This window comes from Geotrypetes seraphini, chromosome 3 (assembly GCF_902459505.1).
Source record: "Geotrypetes seraphini chromosome 3, aGeoSer1.1, whole genome shotgun sequence".
NCBI lineage: Eukaryota > Metazoa > Chordata > Amphibia > Gymnophiona > Dermophiidae > Geotrypetes > Geotrypetes seraphini.
The window spans coordinates 407,906,836-407,927,132 of NC_047086.1; the positions used below are offsets into that span (position 1 = coordinate 407,906,836).

General features: G+C 44.9%; 1 protein-coding gene across 4 annotated transcripts in view; it reads left to right on the top strand.

Moving 5' to 3' along the window:
• LBR (lamin B receptor) overlaps positions 1 to 20,297 on the top strand; it is a 236,878-nt gene that overhangs the window by 151,251 nt on the left and 65,330 nt on the right. For all 4 annotated transcript variants that reach the window (XM_033936778.1, XM_033936777.1, XM_033936780.1 and 1 more), the window contains 2 exons: positions 977 to 1,080; positions 18,430 to 18,555. In XM_033936778.1, the coding sequence (XP_033792669.1) occupies positions 977 to 1,080; positions 18,430 to 18,555 (230 nt within the window). The remainder of the gene's footprint in view (positions 1 to 976; positions 1,081 to 18,429; positions 18,556 to 20,297) is intronic.

The window sequence follows — 20,297 nt, forward strand, 5'->3', positions numbered from 1 at the left end:
TTGGGTCCTCGATGCAAGCAGCAGGCTTGTCTGCCACACCCTAGACTCAGGGGACTGCTTTAATACAGCCCACTTGTTCAAGACTCATATGCCTTTTGCACTACTTTTACTGTTAATCATTTCTGCAGTACTGTACATATTATATGCAGTTATTATCTGTCCCTAGCAGGCTCACATTCTAAGTAGAAGGGAAGATTAGGTTCTTACCTCAATAATCTTCTTTCTAGTAAAAAGGCATATGAGTCTTGAAAACCCACCCTGTCAGATTTCAAGTTAGCCTACTTAACTGTCTCAGACATGTATGTATTTTCTAGATGCTTGACTTTCTATTGTCAGGCAGGTCTAAAGAGTGATGAATACCTGGAAGGTCTCCACAGTGTCCAGAGATGATAATCTTAAGAGACAAGGTTTGTAGATGGTTCTCAATAGTATGTAAAAAAAATATGTTTTGGTATACTAGGAGACTTTGGGAACTGCATAAGTGTTAAGTGTTGGTTGCACTCAGGTGGCTGTTAGGTTCTACCTTGTTAGGTTACTATTGGCATTGGTTTTCTTAATAATAGTAGTTTAAGAACAGAACAGATTTGGCTTCGTCAAGGACTTTCCCATGCCTCTCTTTCTTTCTTCCTGTTGTAGTGGCTGTCAACTGCTTTGGTATGAACTGAGGGGCAGAGGAGCACTGTGCAGAGATAGGGGAGGTAGAGCTGAAAAATGTAGATGATGCCTTCTACACAAACTCGCAAGTACTCATAGAGGTGAATAACCCACTAGTTTAAGACTCGTATACCTTTCTACTAGAAAGAAGATTGTCGAGGTAAGAACCTAATCTTCTCTTAAATAAGTTATCAGACCTGTTGTTTTTTTTAAGACTGGTGTATAACTGCTAGAACATGTATTTTAATTGCATCCAAAAGTATCACTTAATGAAGAGATATCAATTATTCCTGTGATTAAAAAAATGCATCTTTCTTTATAGGTAATTTGGTATATGACTTTTTCATGGGTCGGGAATTAAACCCTTGCATTGGAACTTTTGACCTTAAATATTTTTGTGAGCTGCGTCCAGGTTTAATTGGCTGGGTAAGTACATGATTGTTTAGTTTTTCTCATATATTTTAAATATTAATTGTTCTAATGGTTTAGTAATGATGAAACCCCCCCCCCCCAATTAATTGAAACTATCCAGTGGATTAATAAACATATGGAAGATGAGCTTGTGGTCAGATCAAGACTATGCCTAATGTAACTGTATTTCTCCATGATCAATCAGGGGAATGCAGACATAGTCCAGACTATACTGCTAACCGAGCTTGGTATGCCAGAGTACTCCTTCAGGTCAGAGAGGTTTGAAATGTATTTCTCTAAGCATTAGTGGATATTTCTGTACTACTTCAGTCTCTCCTTTCCCTCCTGTACACTTCTCCATTTTCTCCTCAGAAGTGCATTTTTATGTTCAGTAAATCTTTACACATTCTATCTCCTCTGCACCATTTACATTTTATTTTCATATTTTGTTTTGAGATGGTTCTGATGATATCTCCTGTAATGTCTCAGACTTCCTTTTCCCATTTAGGGCTTTCACAAACAGACTTTCTTCTGCTCTGTAAGTTTTTACAAAGTTTGTAGCAGTTGTCACAGCAGCTCTTCACAAATAAGGCCTTTATATCTTTCCATATCTGGACAAAAGACTCATTTTCATGAGATTTTGAAAATATGTAGGCCAGGGCGTGCATTGAAATCTGAAAAAAGTATACTGCTGGATATGGTAATGAGAGGGGAAATACACTATGGCCCTGATTCTCCAAAAGTGCGTCCCGATTTTAGGCAGCTGTAGACAAAGTTGGACAAGTTCCAGCTAAACCGGAACATACGCAGGTAGAGCTAGTCTCAGTTAGGACACTGGTCTTTGACCTAGGGGCCGCCGCGTGAGCGGACTGCTGGGCACGATGGACTGCTGGTCTGACCCAACAGCAGCAATTCTTATGTTCTTATTGTGGATCTTTTTATAGTAAGTCGCTTAGTTTTTTAGGTGAATAATAAATATTCTAAATAAATAAATTGTAGCCCCACTATTCACAGCTTTCAAACTCTGGGCTTCATCATCTTCCAGAAATCCAATTTAATCCCCACTCATGTAGTGCTTATTGGTAACAGACAAAGGAGAAAATGGAAAGGACAGCGAAGGCGACCTCTGTGTTCAATGTTTCAGCCTAAATGACCTGTATCAGGAGTCTTAACAGAAGTCTAGAGCTTATTAGACTAGCCTTTCTGAGAAGACGTCCATGCAGGCTCTTTTTTGCCTTTATTCAGTTTTTTTGCATTCATTAATGCAACATCACATCAAATGTATTCAAACTTTGAAACAATAGAGACCTGTTTAATAAGCTCTAAACTTCTGTTAAGACTTATGATGCAGGCCGTTTAGGCTGAAACATGTGCGTGTCAAGTCTTTATCTAAATGAATAAATAAATTGTTTAAATCATTTTAAAATCATTTTTATTGAGCACAAGAAAACAGATACAACCAATACGAGAACTAGCAATCCAATAGCAAGAACAACTGAAACAGCAAATACGTGGCTCAAACAATTTTCATAAACAACCAGCAAGCCCTTCCCCACCTACCCACACATCCAGCCTGCCCCCCTCCAACCACCCAACCACCCAAGACCGGAACGCGTGCAAGGGAGCTAAACAAGGAAAAAAGGAAGAAAAGGAAAAAGAAGAAAAAGAGGACAAGAATAGCTCACATGATCTTAAAAGTTCATAGGTCTACTCCTCGCAGAATAAATAAATTATGAGACTGAAAAAAAGTACGAAAGTGATGAGGCAAAAGCAAATATGCTAAACAAATACTTCTGTTCGGTGTTCACAGAAGGAAACATAGAAACATAGAAATGACTGCAGAAAAGGGCCACAGCCCATCAAGTCTGCCCACTCTAATGACCCATCCCCCTTACTTTACCCCCCTAGAGATCCTACATGCGTATCCCGTTTACTTTTAAAATCTGGCCCGCTACTGGCCTCAATCATCTTCCACCTCGATACGGCCCGTGATAACATGGAGAAGGACCGCAATTGGTCAGCAAAGTTACACCTGAGAATGGAATGGATACTGCACTGTTCGCAGAAGAAAGTGTTTATGAACAACTTGAAAAATTGAAGGTGGACAAAGCTATGGGACCGGACGGGATCCATGACAGGATATTGAGGGAGCTCCAAGAGGTTCTGGCGGGTCCTCTTAAAGATTTGTTCAATAAATCTTTAGAGATGAGAGAGGTTCTGTGGGACTGGAACAAAGCAGATGTGGTCCCTCTTCACAAAAGTGGTTGCAGAGATGAAGCAGGAAATTACAGGCCAGTATGCCTCACTTCAGTTATTGGGAAAATAATGGAAGCGTTGCTGAAGGAAAGGATAGTGAAATTCTTAGAATTTAATGGATTACAAGATCCAAGGCAACATAGATTTACTAAAGGTAAATCGTGCCAAATGAATCTGATTGAATTCTTTGGATGACCAGAGAGTTAGATCAAGGACGTGCGCTGGATGTAATTTACTTAGATCAAGGACGCGCTGGATGTAATTTACTTAGATTTCAGCAAAGCCTTTGACATAGTTCTTCATAGGAGGCTCTTAAACAAACTCCATGGGCTGAAGTTAGGGCCCAAAATGTGAACTGGATTAGAAACTGGTTGACGGACAGATGCCAGAGGATAGTGATAAATGAAATTTGCTCAGAGGAGGGTAAGGTGAGTAGTGGAGTGCCTCAAGGATCAGTGCTGGGACCAATTCTGTTCAATATGTTTGTGAGTGACATTGCTGAAGGGTTAGCCGTTTTGCAGATGATACCAAAATTTGTAACAGAGTGAACACCCCAGAGGGAGTGGAAAACATGAAAAAGGATCTGCAAAAGTTAGAAGAATGGTCTAGCATCTGGCAACTAAAATTCAATGCGAAGAATTGCTGAGTGATGCATTTGGGGGATAGAAATTCAAGGGAACCATATGTGCTGGGAGGTGAGGGCTGATAAGCACATATGCAGGCCAGCTGAAGGGAGACTGTAGGAGCTGTGCCTAGTCCTGAGCACATGGTAGAACAGTCCTGAGCACATGGCAGAACAGTGAGTGGAGCAGAGGGTGTGCTAGCAGGAAGAAGCAGAGAGAGGAGCAGAGAAGGCGGTGCTAGCAGGGGACGAGGTGAGAGCTAACTCCGCCCACCCCCGACGTCACCAGCCAAACTCCCCCCATAAAAGGGGACGAGCCAACGGCGCGCAGCCATTTGGCGCGCGGCAAAGGCGCTCGCCTTAGCAAGAGCGCCTTTACGAAGGGCCTCAAGAAGGGCATCAAGGAAGGGCTATCAACTTTAGCCGGTCTCTTAACTTCTACAACTAGCTAATTAACCAATTGACTTCAGTCTTTCTTCAACTTTCTTCCAAGTCTTTCAACTTTCAACTTTCTACCTAACCAACAAGCAACTAAACCTTTCATACTTAACAGGCGGATCACACCAATCACTCTATCCCCAAACCATTTTAACAGGCAGACCACACTATCCTCTAACATTTAATCAGACTGACCTCACTAGCACACTAACAAGCAGGCAACCTTAACTGACAATTAACTAACTACTCTATCTCCCAGACCAAGAACTAACTAGCTACCTCTATCCCTCCAACCTCAACACTTTCTGACAATACCTAACAGCCCCCATCCTAACAAATATAAAAAAAAACAACAACCAACTTTTGTAAATGGCAGGTAGAACTAGAAGCAGCAAGACTTCTATCAAGACAGGCAGTCCAGTCACCAAAAGTACCCAGGGGATGGCTACGGTCTTCGTACATATGGAAGGGAAGCCAGGACGAAGGGCAGAGGTCTCTGTACAGACCGAGGCCATCCCCTCAAAGATGTCTACAGTCTCCACACAGACGGAAGGAATGGATCAGCCAGATGAAAGCCTTTTGCTAGAGCTGAGGAGCCTGAGAGAGGAGGTTCAGCGCTTAAGATGTATCCAGGAGCTGTATCAGATTGCCGAACAGGAACCTGACAAGACCATCCTAGAGACACCCAAAGCATCCAGACCTGCAAACTTGAGACCAACCGTCGGAATACAGGAAGTGGCTGGGGACGCTGATTCCTGGCAGCTGGGGACTTCCTCCACAGGAAAACGCAGAAGACCTTATTATGTCTCTTTCTCTCACATACAGGGCAGCTCTACATCGACACCACAAATCACCCTGAGGAACAGATACCAGCTGCTACAGGAAGGTCCTGACAACGAGGAACAGGAAGTTGTTCAGCAGACGGTTCCAGTTGCGGAGGCAACAGATCGGCCCACCCCTAAGAAACGCAGTGTGGTGGTCATCGGGGATTCGCTGCTGAGGGGCACCGAGGGTCCAATTTGTAGATCAGACCTGCAATCAAGAGAGGTCTGCTGTTTGCCAGGGGCCAGGATCCGGGATGTAACCGCTTGCCTGGACAGACTCATCAAGCCCCGTGACCACTTCCCCATGATTCTCATCCAAGTCGGAACCAACGATACCACCAGGAGCACCCTGGAGAGCATACCTGAAGACTTCAGAGCCCTGGGTGAGAAGCTGAGGAGGATGGATGCGCAGGTGGTCTTCTCCTCGATCCTCCCAGTAAGGGGCAAGGGCAGTGCCAGGGAGGATCGCATCCAGAGGGCAAACGACTGGCTGCAGGGATGGTGCAAGGAGATGAACTTTGGGTTCTTGCACCATGGAGAGGCATTGCAAGGACTACAGGGACCAGACGGGTTACACCTGACCAGAAGAGGGAAGAACGTCCTTGGACACCGTCTAGCCCGCCTACTACACAGGGCTTTAAACTAGGTAAGTTGGGGGAGGGTACGGGCACAAACAACCTACCTGGCGAGCTAAGCTGCCAATACTTTTTTGAGACTAAGGTAAGTAAACACCGATCTGGCTCAAGGGAGAGTATACACACTTTCGAGTCTGGGGTTGGCTTACATTATAATTCTGGGTCACATTGTAATTCTGGGTCTAAGGGGAGTACACATTGTAATTCTGGGTCTAAGGGGAATACACATTGTAATTCTGGGTCTAGGGGGAGTACACATTGTAATTCTGGGTCTAGAGGGAGTACACATTGTAATTCTGGGTCTAGAGGGAATACACATTGTAATTCTGGGTCCAGCGAGAGAACACACATTGCAAATTGTACTAAAGGAGTTCAAGTAGCCTAAGCGGGAATACCCCCACAGGGTACACACATTTCTGAGTCTGGGATAGGAACACACTGTAGTTCTGGGTCTGGGGAGTCCAGGATAGGTGCACGTTGTAACTCTGGGTCTAGGGAAAGTACAAAACATGCGAATAATGCTAAAGGTGTCCAAGTAGCTCAAGCGGGAACATCCCCACTGAAACATAACAAACATACAACATGAAGGGCTATGTACGTAAACGCCCACAGTCTGGGAAACAAGATTCTGGAATTAGAAACAGAAATGAGGAATGCCGACCTGGATGTGGTGGCGATATCTGAGACCTGGCTCACGGATTCCCACAGGTGGGACATGGTCATACCGGGTTACAACTTGCTTCGCCGGGACAGGGAAGGCAAAATGGGAGAAGGTATAGCATTATATACTAAAGATGACATTAAGGTCACCAGAATCACAGATGTCCACTACACTGGGGAATCCCTTTGGGTAAATTTGGCCAGAGGGAAGGACAAATGCCTGTATCTTGGCGTAATATACAGACCCCCAAGACAACAGGATGACCTAGATATGGAATTAATCGGAGATATAGAGAATATCACCTTGCGTGGGGACACAGTATTGTTAGGTGACTTCAACATGACTGATGTGGATTGGGACACGCTTTCCTCTGCTTCCGGCAGCAGCAGGAGGCTATTAAACTCTATGAAGGGAGCAAGACTCAGGCAACTGGTGTTGGAATCAACAAGTGATCAGGCAATACTGGACCTGATACTTACCAATGGAGAAAGTGTCACAGAGGTCTCGGTGGGCGACACATTGGCCTCCAGTGACCACAACATGGTATGGTCCAATCTCAGGAAAGGTTTCACCAAATCTACCACACTGACCAAGGTCCTCAAATTCAAGGACACAAACTTCAAAGAAATGGGAGACTTCGTTCACCAGGCGCTACAAAGCCAAGCAGAAACAGATAACGTGGAAGAAATGTGGTCGACTTTGAAAGCCACCATACAAGAAGCAACAAACCACTATGTTAAATCAGTAAGTAAATGGCGAAGGAGCAATAAGCCACAGTGGTTCTCTGCGGAGATTTCGGACCTCATCAAGAAGAAGAAAAAAGCATTCATCTCTTACAAACAATCAGGGAAACAGGACTCTAGGGAAGTCTATCTGGCCAAGCCAAAAGCCGTCAAAACAGCAGTTAGGGAGGCCAAATTCCGCGAAGAACATCCAGAAAGGAGATAAATCCTTCTTCAGGTATATCAGTGACAAAAATAAGAACTCAGGCGGGATAGTACGTCTTAGGAAACCAGACGGAGACTATGTAGAAGCGGACTCGGAAAAAGCCCAACTGTTAAATGAATACTTCTGCTCAGTCTTAACCCGCGAGGCGCCAGGACTCGGCCCTCAGCTACAGACAAGGGTTGATGCAGATGACCCGTTTAGTAATTTCAAGTTTACACCCAGCGGTGTCTACTGCGAGCTGTCAAAGCTTAAGGTTAACAAGGCAATGGGGCCTGACAACCTACACCCCAGGGTGCTCAGGGAGTTGTGTGATGTCTTGGCGGAACCGCTTTCCACGCTCTTCAATCTCTCCCTTAGTACGGGTAACGTCCCGTTGGACTGGAAGACGGCTAACGTCATTCCACTCCAAAAGAAAGGCTCCAAGATGAAGACAGCAAACTACAGACCGGTGAGTCTCACATCAGTAGTATGCAAACTAATGGAAACTCTAATCAAACGCCAATTGGATACGATCCTGAACGAGGAGAATCTACGGGATCCACGTCAACATGGATTTACTAAGGGGAGATCCTGCCAATCCAACCTGATCAGCTTCTTTGACTGGGTGACGAGGAAGCTGGATGTTGGGGAGTCCCTGGACATCGTATACCTGGACTTCAGTAAAGCATTCGATAGCGTACCACACCGCAGGTTGCTGAGCAAGATGAGTTCTATAGGATTGGGCGACACATTGACAAAATGGGTTGGGAACTGGCTTGGAGGTAGGCTTCAGAGGGTAGTGGTGAACGGCACCCCCTCCGAAATGACAGAGGTAATCAGTGGAGTGCCGCAGGGCTCGGTCCTGGGCCCGATCCTATTCAACATCTTTATAAGAGACTGGGCAGAAGGGCTGCGAGGTAAAATAACATTATTCGTGGATGACGCCAAACTAAGCAATGTAGTGGGCAAAAGCACAATAGACATAAATTCAATGTCCGACAACATGATACACGACCTACTCCTACTGGAGCGCTGGTCTAGGTCCTGGCAACTCAGCTTCAATGCAGAAAAATGCAAAGTCATGCACCTGAGCAGCCATAATCCATGCAAGACTTACACCCTTAATGGCGAGATCCTAATAAGAACTGAAGCAGAACGAGACTTAGGGGTGATCGTCAGTGAGAACATGAAGACTGCCAATCAAGTGGAGCAAGCTTCATCCAAGGCAAGGGAAATCATAGGTTGCATACGCAGGAGTTTCGTCAGCCGTAAGCCTGAATTCATTATGCCATTGTATAGATCCATGGTGAGGCCCCACCTGGAATACTGTGTGCAATTCTGGAGGCCGCATTACCGTAAGGATGTGCTGAGACTGGAGTCGGTCCAGAGAATGGCCACCCGGATGGTCTCGGGACTCAAGGATCTCCGGTACGAGGAACGGCTGGCTAAGTTGCAGCTGTACTCACTCGAGGAACGCAGAGAGAGGGGTGACATGATCGAGACATTCAAGTATCTCACGGGCCACATCGAGGTGGAAGAAGATATCTTCTTTTTCAAGGGTCCCGAGGCAACAAGGGGGCATCCGTGGAAAATCAGGGGCGGGAAACTGCACGGAGACACCAGGAAATTCTTTTTCACTGAAAGGGTGGTTGATCGCTGGAATAGTCTTCCACTTCAGGTTATTAAGGCCAGCAGTGTGCCTGATTTTAAGGCCAAATGGGATAGACACGTGGGAGCTATTCACAGAGAAAGGTAGGGGAGGGTCATTGGGGTGGGCAGACTAGATGGGCCGTGGCCCTTATCTGCCATCTATTTCTATGTTTCTATGGAGAGAGGGACCTTGGGATGATTGTGTCTGAGGATCTAAAGGCATCTAAACAATGTGATAAGGCGGCAGCTGCAGCCAGAAGGATGTTAGGCTGTATAGAAAGAGGAATAACCAGCAGAAGAAGGGAGGTGTTGAAGCCCTTTCATAGGTTATTGGTGAGGCTGCACGTAAGAGTATTGTGTTCAGTTTTGGAGGCCATATCTGGCAAAGGATATAAAAAGACTTGTAAGCGGTCCAGAGGAAGGTGACGAAAATGGTAAGGGGTTTGAACAAAAAGAAGTATGAGAAGAGACTGGAAGACCTAAATATGTATACTCTGGAGGAGAGGAGAGACAGGGGAGATATGATATTTAAATACTTGAAAGGCATTAATATAGAACCAAATCTTTTCCAGAGAAGAAAAAATGGTAAAACTAGAGTGCATAATTTTAGGTTACAAGGAGGAAGACTTAGGAGCAATATTAGGAAATTCTTCTTCACGAAGAGGGTGGTAGATGTCTGGAATGCCCTTCTGAGGGAAGTGGTAGAGAGGAAACCGGTGATGGAATTCAAAAAAGTATGGGATAAAAATAGAGGATCTCTAATTAGAAAACGAAGGATGTAAATTAAAGAACTAAGGCCGGTATTAGACAGACCTGAACGATCTGTGTTCCATATATGGTGATTTGGTGAAGGATGGGCTGGGGTGGGCATCAATGGGAACTCCACTAATATGGAACATGAGGATGTTACTAGCTAGACTTTATGGTAGATATCCTTCAAACAACAGGATGGTTGGATAGGCTGGAGTGAGCTTGGACTGCAACTTCAGCATTTGGTACCTAGAACAATACCAGACTTTACAGTCTACAGCCCAGAAATATCAAAGAAGAGACAAATTAATCTAATCATGAATTTTTTTAACGATTAGATAGACTGTTCAGATCTTTATCTGCCATCATTTACTATGTTACTATGTAAATCCCATTGAACAGAGGTCGCCTTCACTATTGGAACACATTTGGATGCTAGCATAACATAGGCCTATTTACTTAAAGATAAAGTTAAAACTCTTCAGTGTAAATAGAAAGCAAAATTTCTCAACTGAACTGAGCTGCAGACCGGGCGCCTTTTCAGGAGCCATGGTTGTTTGGCAGATGTCTGGATGACTTCATGCATTCTAGACTGGGCTGTCACCCTGTGACTCAGCCTGATAGCGGTTCTGGGCGTTCTGATTTCTTGGCACCCAGCATTTCCAACCGTGTGCAAGTGACATGTCAAAGGCTTTTTCTCAGGGCTACCAATGCTGGTATAATGGCTACAGATGTTCCTAGCCTCCCAATTTCAGTACTACACCTTCTAATGCATAGGCACACTGGCGCCAGGTCAACTGATGCCCTGCTGCGGATTGGGTCCTGACTCAAAACACTTCTCCCTCTCTGGATGCGTTACACCCGACCAGTGGATCTTGACCAGTGGATCTTGGAGTTTATTTGGTCAGGTTACAAACTGAAATTCGCTCCTTTCTCCATCAAATGGCTGAGGACCTAGATCTTAAATTGGACTCTGGTTCTAAGTACTCTAAGGAGTATTTAGAGGAAATGAGTTTGCCTCGGCCTCCTGCGGAGTCTCTCAAACTTCCTCTTAACAGGCAAACAACTGAAAACCTGGCTTTTTCTAACATATAACTTTATTTCCCTGCTTATATTCCCTCTATTTATATGCTCCTGTAAATCTCTCTCCTTTCTCTTCTTATATTTTTAAGCTTTGTAAACATAAGAACATAAGAACTGCCATCTCCGGATCAGACCTTCGGTCCATCAAGTCCGGCGATCCGCACACGCGGAGGCCCTGCCAGGTGTACACCTGGCGTAATTTATAGTCCACCATATCTTTATATGCCTCTCTTAAGGAGATATGCATCTAGTTTGCTCTTGAAGCCTAGGACGGTCGATTCCGCAATAATCTCCTCTGGGAGGGCATTCCAGGCGTCAACCACCCTCTGAGTGAAGCAGAACTTCCTGATATTAGTCCTGAACTTGCCCCCCCTTAGCTTCATTACATGTCCTCTAGTCCGTGTCAAATTGGACAGTGTAAATAATCTTCTCTGCTCTATTTTGTCGATTCCTTTCAGTATTTTGAAGGTCTCGATCATATCCCCACGCAGTCTCCTTTTCTCAAGGGAGAACAATCCTAGTGTTATAAGTCTATCCTCATATTCCAGTCTCTCCATACCCTTCACCAGTTTTGTCGCTCGTCTCTGCACCCTCTCCAGCAGTTTTATATCCTTCTTTAGGTAGGGAGACCAATGTTGGACGCAGTATTCCAAGTGTGGTCTGACCATTGCCCTATAAAGCGGCATTATAACTTTCTCCGATCTACTCGAGATTCCTTTCTTTATCATGCCCAACATTCTATTTGCCTTCTTTGCCGCTGCCGCGCATTGTGCCGACGGCTTCAGGGTCCTATCTATCAGTACACCCAGGTCCTTTTCTTGTTCTCTCTTCCCCAGAGTTGCACCTGACATTGTATACTCGTATTCCTTATTCTTATTTCCTAAATGCATTACCTTGCATTTCTCCACATTGAACTTCATCTGCCATTTCTCCGCCCATGTTTCTAACCGACACAAGTCGCTCTGGAGTTTCTCTCTATCCTCCTGCGATCTGATCGCCCGGCATAGTTTTGTATCGTCTGCAAACTTGATGATCTCACTGGATGTTCCTTCCTCCAGGTCATTGATATAAATATTAAAAAGGATCGGCCCAAGTACCGAGCCCTGGGGTACTCCACTAGTCACTTTCTCCCAGTCGGAGAACTTCCCATTTATGCCCACTCTCTGCTTTCGGTTTTCCAGCCATTTGCCTATCCATCTTTGTATATCTCCCTCTATGCCATGGCTTTGTAGTTTCCTGAGAAGTCTTTCGTGTGGAACTTTGTCGAACGCTTTCTGGAAGTCCAAGTATATTATGTCCACAGGCTTCCCACTATCAATTTGCTCGTTCACGGTCTCAAAAAATTGGAGTAAATTCGTCAAACACGATTTCCCTTTCCTGAATCCATGTTGACTGGGTTTCATCAAGTCGTGTGCGTCCAAGTGCCGGACTATGCTATCCTTGATCAGTGCTTCAACCATCTTGCCGGGGACCGACGTAAGACTCACAGGCCTATAGTTGCCCGGTTCCCCTCTCGATCCTTTTTTGAAAATTGGCGTGACGTTCGCTATCCTCCAGTCGTCCGGTATCTGTCCAGTTCTGATTGTCAGGTTTGCAAGTTTTTGCAATAACTCTCCGATTTCAACCTTCAATTCCTTTAAGACTCTCGGGTGAATTCCATCCGGTCCAGGGGATTTGTCACTTTTAAGTTTGTCGATCTGATAGTATATCTGGTCTAAGTCCACCTCAACTGTGGTGAGGCTGTCTTCTATTTCTCCTGGAAACACTTTCTCCGCTTCAGGTATTGTTGAGGTGTCTTCCTTCGTAAAGACAGACGCAAAGAAGGAATTTAGTTTGTCTGCGATTTGTTTATCTTCCTTGATGTACCCTTTTCTTCCCTGGTCGTCCAGGGGTCCCACTGCCTCTTTTGCAGGTTTTTTCCCTTTCACGTATCTAAAGAAGGGCTTGAAGTTTTTGGCCTCCTGGGCTATTTTTTCCTCATAATCCTGTTTGGCATCCCTCACCGCCTTGTGACATTTCTTCTGATCATCTTTATGTTTGTTCCAGGCTTCGGTTGTCTTTATGCATTTCCATTTTTTGAAAGAGTCCTTCTTTTCTTTTATGGCTTCCTTCACCTGTATGGTAAGCCATGCCGGTTCTCTTTTGCTCTTTGTTCTCTGATCTTTGGAAATCCTCGGAATGTAGAGATCTTGTGCTTCTGTGATAGTATTTTTCAGTAGGGACCATGCCTGATCTACCGTTTCAAGTTTGTCCACCATCTTCTCTAGTTGTTTTTCTACCATGGCCCTCATGCGATCGTATTTACCCTTTTTAAAGTTTAAGGTGGTGGTTAAGGTTTTGGCATGTTTCCCTTTCCCGATGTCAAGTTTAAAGTTGATTACATTGTGATCACTCGTTCCCAGTGGAACCACGACTTCCACTTCTGTTATCGGTCCCGTGAGGCCATTAAGGACCAAGTCCAAGGTGGCGTTGCCTCTTGTCGGCTCTTTTACCATTTGTTCCAGGAAGCAATCCCCTAGCACCTCCAGGAACTTGGCCTCCTTGCCGCAGTTGGAGGTTGTTAGTTTCCAGTCTATCCCTGGGAAATTGAAGTCTCCCAATATAATTACATTGCCCGTCTTGCATTCTTGTTTGATTTCCTCCATCATTTCTGAGTCAGTTTCCTCCGCCTGTCCTGGAGGACGATAGTAAAGGCCAATTTTCGTATCTGCGCCATATTGACCAGGAATTTTGATCCAGAGTGACTCAAGCTTCTCTTTCATTTCTGTTGTAACCATTTCAACAGAATCTATTCCCTCCTTAACATATAGAGCAATACCTCCACCTTTCTGCCCTACTCGATCTCTTCTATACAGTTTGTATCCCTGAAGTACTGTGTCCCATTTGTTTTCTTCATTCCACCATGTTTCTGTTATGCAAATGATATCCAATATGTCATGTCTCGCTATTGTCTCTAGTTCCCCCATTTTGTTACCTAGGCTTCTAGCATTCGTATACATACATCTAAGTTCCCTTCGTGTTACCTTTTTGGACCTTCTACTCTTGGCCGTCCCTATAGTTTCAATTACGGTATCCTTTACTGCTCCTGTGTTATCACCCTTGTTTGCTGTGTGTTCGTCCTCTCCTGTGTCTGAGTTGTCCATTTCTGCTTTTTCTCCCTTATTGGCTGTGAGGTCATCTTCTCTTGTGTAGGAGTAGTAGTCCTTGGCTTCTTCGCCAGGGCATCCTGCTATCCGTGCCATCGACCGGTGGTCGACTGTCGGCTTTCCCCTATCTTTCAGTTTAAAGCCTTCTCGATTGCCTTCTTCATGTTGCCTGCCAAAACTCGTGCTCCTTCCTTGTTGAGGTGTAGTCCATCCCTTCTGTAGTACTTGCTTTTTCCCCAGAACGCCGTCCAGTTGCGCACGAAGTCGAAGCCTTCTTCTTCGCACCATCGTCTCATCCAGGCGTTGATTACTTGCAATTCCCCTTGTCTCTTTCCATCCGCTCTTGGTACTGGGAGGATCTCAGAGAAGGCCACCTTCACCTCCCTGATCTTCAGTTGTCTTCCGAGTGAGCGGAGCTGGCCCTTCAGCTCTTCCCTGTCATACTTCCGCCCGCTCACATCATTTGTTCCCACGTGGATAAGCACAGCGGTGTCCTCTCCCCCTGCGCCATCTATGATCCTGGAGATCCTGTTGGTCACATCCTTCACTCTTGCTCCAGGCAGACAGGTGACGACTCTGTCCTCTCTTCCTCTCTTCCTCCTGCCGAGCTCCACTTCCGTGAAGAAGATGCGGTATATAAACTTAAGTCTTAGTTTAGTTTAACAGGCTTCTTTCTCAGACTTTAAAATGAAACCTGGATACTCCTTATGCCATTCCTGCTGTTCCAGGCAAGTTGGAATCGAGGTGTAGAACTGTACATTGCAAGGGCTTTGAGAACTCCCAACTATTTCATCAGTCCCTTCTTGTGGAATCTTCCTTAAAGAGGAGTCATCCTTCCCAGGTCTATGCTACCGTACCTCCTGGCAGAGAGGGCAGGACCATGGACAAGTTTGGCCATCTTCTTTATCAAAATTCGATGATGACCTCCAAGGTTTTAAATTATAATTTTATCTTTGCTACTTATTTCAAGTATTTTATTGATATTCTCCCTGGTTTTTCTAAAGACCTTGGTCAGCACAGGCTTTTAGTGTTCCAGCAAGTCATTGCTACCTTAGCACAACTCAGGTTACACCTTCTTCAGCCATCTTATGATGCCTTTGAACTTTCCTCGAGGGTCACTGCTTTCTCAATGCGCCGCCTTGTCTGGTTTCGCACCATTGATATCGATCCCAACATTCAGGATCCTCTGGCCAATATTCCTTGTGAAGGCAGTGACCTCTTTGATGAATCTATAGAGGCCTCTACCAAGAAGTTGTCTGAGCATGAGAAATCTTTTGCTTCCATCGTCAGACCAAAGCCTAAGCCAGCTCCTTCCAAGCCTTCTCGACCTCTTCCATCCTATCAGAGGCGTTATCCTCCAAGGGCAGCTCCGTACACTCGAGCACCTCCCAAGAAACAGCAACAACAGCAGAAGCAACAGAAACCTCAGCCTTCTGCTGCACCCAAGGCTTTTCAGCCTTTTTGACTGTCTCAAACAGAGCATAACCTTCATTGTTCTGCCTCTGTCCTCTCCTCTTCCCATCGGAGATTATCTCCATTCTTGATAACACCTGTTACGGTAAGTAACTGTGCTTTATCCTAAAGCAAAAAATAAATAAATATAATTTTTTTTCTACCTTTGTTGTCTGGTTTCTGCTTTCCTCATCTTCTCATTCATTTCCTTCCATCCACTGTCTGTCTTCTCTCTGCATCTTCCATTTGCTCTTGTTACTGTGCTTCTCCCTTCACCTCCCCCCCCAATTGGTCTGGCACCCATCTTCTTCCCTCATAGTCTGGCATCTCTGTCGTCTTCCCTTCCAGCGTCTTCTCCCCACTCTGTCTTCCCCATTTCCCTTCAGCGTCTTCTGCCCACTCTCTGTTCCCCATTTCCCTTCAGCGTCTTCTGCCCACTCTGTCTTCCCCATTTCCCTTCAGCGTCTTCTCCCCACTCTGTCTTCCCCATTTCCCTTCAGCGTCTTCTCCCCACTCTGTCTTCCCCATTTCCCTTCAGCGTCTTCTTCCCACTCTGTCTTCCCCATTTCTCTTCAGCGTCTTCTGCCCACTCTGTCTTCCCCATTTCCCTTCAGCGTCTTCTGCCCACTCTGTCTTCCCCATTTCCCTTCAGCATCTTCTCCCCACTCTGTCTTCCCCATTTCTCTTCAGTGTCTTCTGCCCACTCTGTCTTCCCCATTTCCCTTCAGCGTCTTCTCCCCACTCTGTCTTCCCCATTTCTCTTCAGTGTCTTCTGCCCACTCTGTCTTCCCCATTTCCCTTCAGCGTCTTCTCCCCACTCTGTCTTCCCCATTTCCCTTCAGCGTCTTCTCCCCACTCTGTCTTCCCTATTTCCCTTCAGCATCTTTTGCCCACTCTCTATTCCCCATTTCCCTTCAGCGTCTTCTCCCCACTCTGTCTTCCACATTTCCCTTCAGCATCTTTTGCCCATTCTCTGTTCCCCATTTCCCTTCAGCGTCTTCTCCCCACTCTGTCTTCCACATTTCCCTTCAGCGTCTTCTGCCCACTCTGTCTTCCCCATTTCCCTTCAGCGTCTTCTCCCCACTCTGTTCCCCATTTCCCTTCAGCGTCTTCTCCCCACTCTGTCTTCCCCATTTCCCTTCAGCATCTTCTCCCCACTTTCTGTTCCCCATTTCCCTTCAGCGTCTTCTGCCCACTCTTTCTTCCCCATTTCCCTTCAGCGTCTTCTCCCCACTCTGTCTTCCCCATTTCCCTTCAGCGTCTTCTCCCCACCACCATCCTTCCCTCTCGCCATGGGGAGGAGCCTTAGTCATCTAAGCCAATCAGGACCTTAGGCTTCTCCCTCTATCCCATGTAATGCATGTGGAAGGGGCCTAATGTCCTGATTTGCCAGACATCAGACCTTAGGCCCCCTCCCTGTTCCTCACATGGAATACCATGGGAGGACCCTAAGGCCCTGATTGGCTCAGACTCCTTAGGCTCCTTTGCATGCAACACATGGTGCACTGGAGAGGGGAAGGCCCATCATTTTTGATGGGTGGGCCTAGGACCTGGAGGGACCATGCTTTCCTTCAGTTCCCAATATCTACCAAAAGTACAGGAGGGGTTCGGGGAGGTATCCAGTAGCAGGAGAGAGTGGGCATCCTTTCTGCCTTTTATTTTTTTTGGGGGGAGGAAAGGGATGGGATGGTTCGGAGGGGGGTGACTCCATTGGCAAGAGGGAGTGGGCATCCCTCCTGCCTTTCTTTTTTTTTCAGGTGGAAGGATAAGGGTAGGGGATGGTTCGGTGGGCATCCCTCATGCCAATTTTCTCTTGTGGTGGTGGGGGGGTTCGGTGAGGAGGGCTGCCATTGGTGGTGGAGGACTTTTTTTATTTCATTTTCTTTTTTGAGGAAGACAGATATTTTGCGTGTATAACATGCAAAATATCTGTGCCATTGAATAAAAAAAGAAAAAAACAGGCAGACCTGTCATCTTTTTCCAATAGCTAAACCCCCTTCCTTTTTTTTTTTTTTTTTGGCATAGCCAAGCAATGATAGTGCATCAATCGCTTGGCTACTTTACATGGTTTTAGCTAATTTGCATGGCCAGATCGGAAAATGGGCGATTGAGGGGAAAAACACGCAGTGAGCCATTTTGTGAATTGGGTCAGTAAAAGTGATTGTAGCTAAAGCTGTGAAAACAGGTTTAGCGACGATTGCTGACTTTAGTGCATTTAGCCCATAATCTCTTTTATGGGACTGAGGGACTGGCTTGCTTGTTGGGACGGAAAGCACCAGTGCATGTGCGCTGGTAGAAGCTTCTACAGAAATTTTACTAGCAAGAAACCACGCAGGGCTCCATCGGATGATGTTACCCAGCTATGAAAATATTGTACTGTCCTAGGAGAACACTGCTACAGGTAAGTAACGTTGCTTTATTAGTAAATGGGCTCTGCATAAATAACATGCATTAATGCTTGTTAGTGCACTTTAGTAAATATAGACCTTAGTATTGAATGTTTTAAATATATAAAAACAATCATTTAATATGTGTTTTGAAGGTTTTTTTGTCATTTGGAGACAAAGTAATTTGCTTGCTAACAGACAAATGTTATTGAGGAATGCTCTGTTTTATTAGCACAGAAATAGGTCTTTGTAAATCAACTCATTTCATAAAATATGTTGCTAAGCATACATAATAAAGTGGAAAAGTTGTTAAAGCAGGTATAATTCTTTGCTGGCATGCGCGTATTGTGTTATAATGGCAGATGGGTTCCCTTGATAAAATATGGGTTACTTATACCCTTATCTTCGCCATCATTTGAGCTGTTAAAAAAATTTCCTCATAGTGCATAATCTGAAGGATTTGTACCAGCGATTATTGAAGGGGATTGTAATCTCAATTTTGAATGAGTTCAACTTTTCTTTTTCCTTTCTAGGTTGTCATTAATTTGGTGATGCTTTTAGCTGAGATGAAAGCTCAGAATCTGGATGCACCTTCTTTGTCAATGATTTTGGTTAACAGTTTCCAGTTCCTGTATGTGGTAGATGCTTTATGGAATGAGGTAATTCACATCACTCCTTCAGTTTGAAAGGCCTAATAACTGTAGAAATTTTCAGTGAGTTCTTCACAAAGGAACTGATAGGTTACAGGTGCTTGGTGTATCCTGGATGCTTTATAATTTCTATAACACTACCAGACATAGGCAGTGCTGTACATTAAATCTAATCAGGACAAATAGGGTATTAGAGAATTGCTTGCAGAGGGAACGATTAAAACAGACAGGTTTTTTTGTTTGTTTGTTTTTTTAATTCTTTATTCATTTTTAAACTTTCATCAAGTGTACAAAAATTTATAATAAACACTATTAATTAGACCACTTGAACATCTTATCATTATATCCTATAAATACAAATGTATCCCTTCCCCCACCCTCTCTCAAAGCCCATTATTCATTATAAGATCATAAACCCTACACTTGAAACCCTCCCCCCACCCAACATTAAGTGGTGTATAATTAATAGAAAAATGGCATTTAATAATGACAAAAAGATGTTAATGGCTCCCATATTTTAATAAAATTTTTATACTTTCCATTCTGTACCGCCAGACATGTAAACTATATGGAACCTCACCAGAGCTGGGCTTAGATTTACCATGAGTGTCAGCTAACGATCAAAATAACCTTAATGCTTCATTTTCTATGGAAGAAGTGGAATGGGCTATAGCTCAGAGTGCATTGTTGAAAGCCCCCCAATTTTACAAATTACTCTGAATAGAAATTACTCCATCACTGGTAAAAATGTTCAATTGATGTATTGAGAGTCGCTGTCTGCCAGCGAGTCTTAATGTGGCCAGGATAGTAGCACTTCACAAACAAGGAAATGACCTGGTGCTCCCAGGTTTTTATAGACCCATTACGCTTCTAAATTATGAAACTAAGGGGCTCATAATCGAAAGAGAAAAACTTCCAAAAAACGGCCTAAGTCGGCACTTGGACGGACATTTCTCAAAAATGTCCAAGCGCCGATAATGAAACCGGGTTTTGGACGTATTTCTAAACAACCTAGGCCTTCATAGTGCCGCTGAACAACCAAAGCTAAAAAGGGCGTTTTGGGAGGCGTGTTGAAGGCAGGAGTTGGGCGGGACATGGGCCGGCTTAGACTTAGTCGTACAGCATGTATAGCTTTCAGTTATACAGCCCAGGATCGACGGAACTTGGACGTTGTGACTTAGACCATGTAAAACATGGTCTAGGTCACAAAAACCCATCTAAACTCACCAGATAAGCACTGCAAACACATAACACAGATCTCCATACACTACCCCAGTGATCACCAACCCCCCCCCATAAAAATTTTATTCACATCTTAACATTTCAGCCTCCAGATCATCATCGCCTGGCATAGGAAAGCCTCGTCGTCCAGCCCAGAGCCAGCTTAAGCTTAAGGGGGTGAGTTAGGGATCCATAGAGAGGAGGACCCATGCCCATAAGCCCCTGTAATCACTGCATTGATACTTAAACATGTGCACTCCCCTATACACCCCCAAAACCCTTTTTTACTTGCATATAAGTGGCTCCTGCAGCCATAAGGGCTATTGGGGTGGTAGATAAGTGGGTCTAGGGGATTCTGGAGGTGGTTTGGGGGGCTCACCATCACCTATAAGGGAGCTGTAGTGGGGAGAAGCCATGGCACCCTTTTTGTGAAGTTCACAGCAGTGCCCTGTAAGGTACCCCACTATTTAGGTGGCATGTCTGGGTGTGCAGTCCATCACTTTGCAGACCCCTCACACATCCAACTGGGC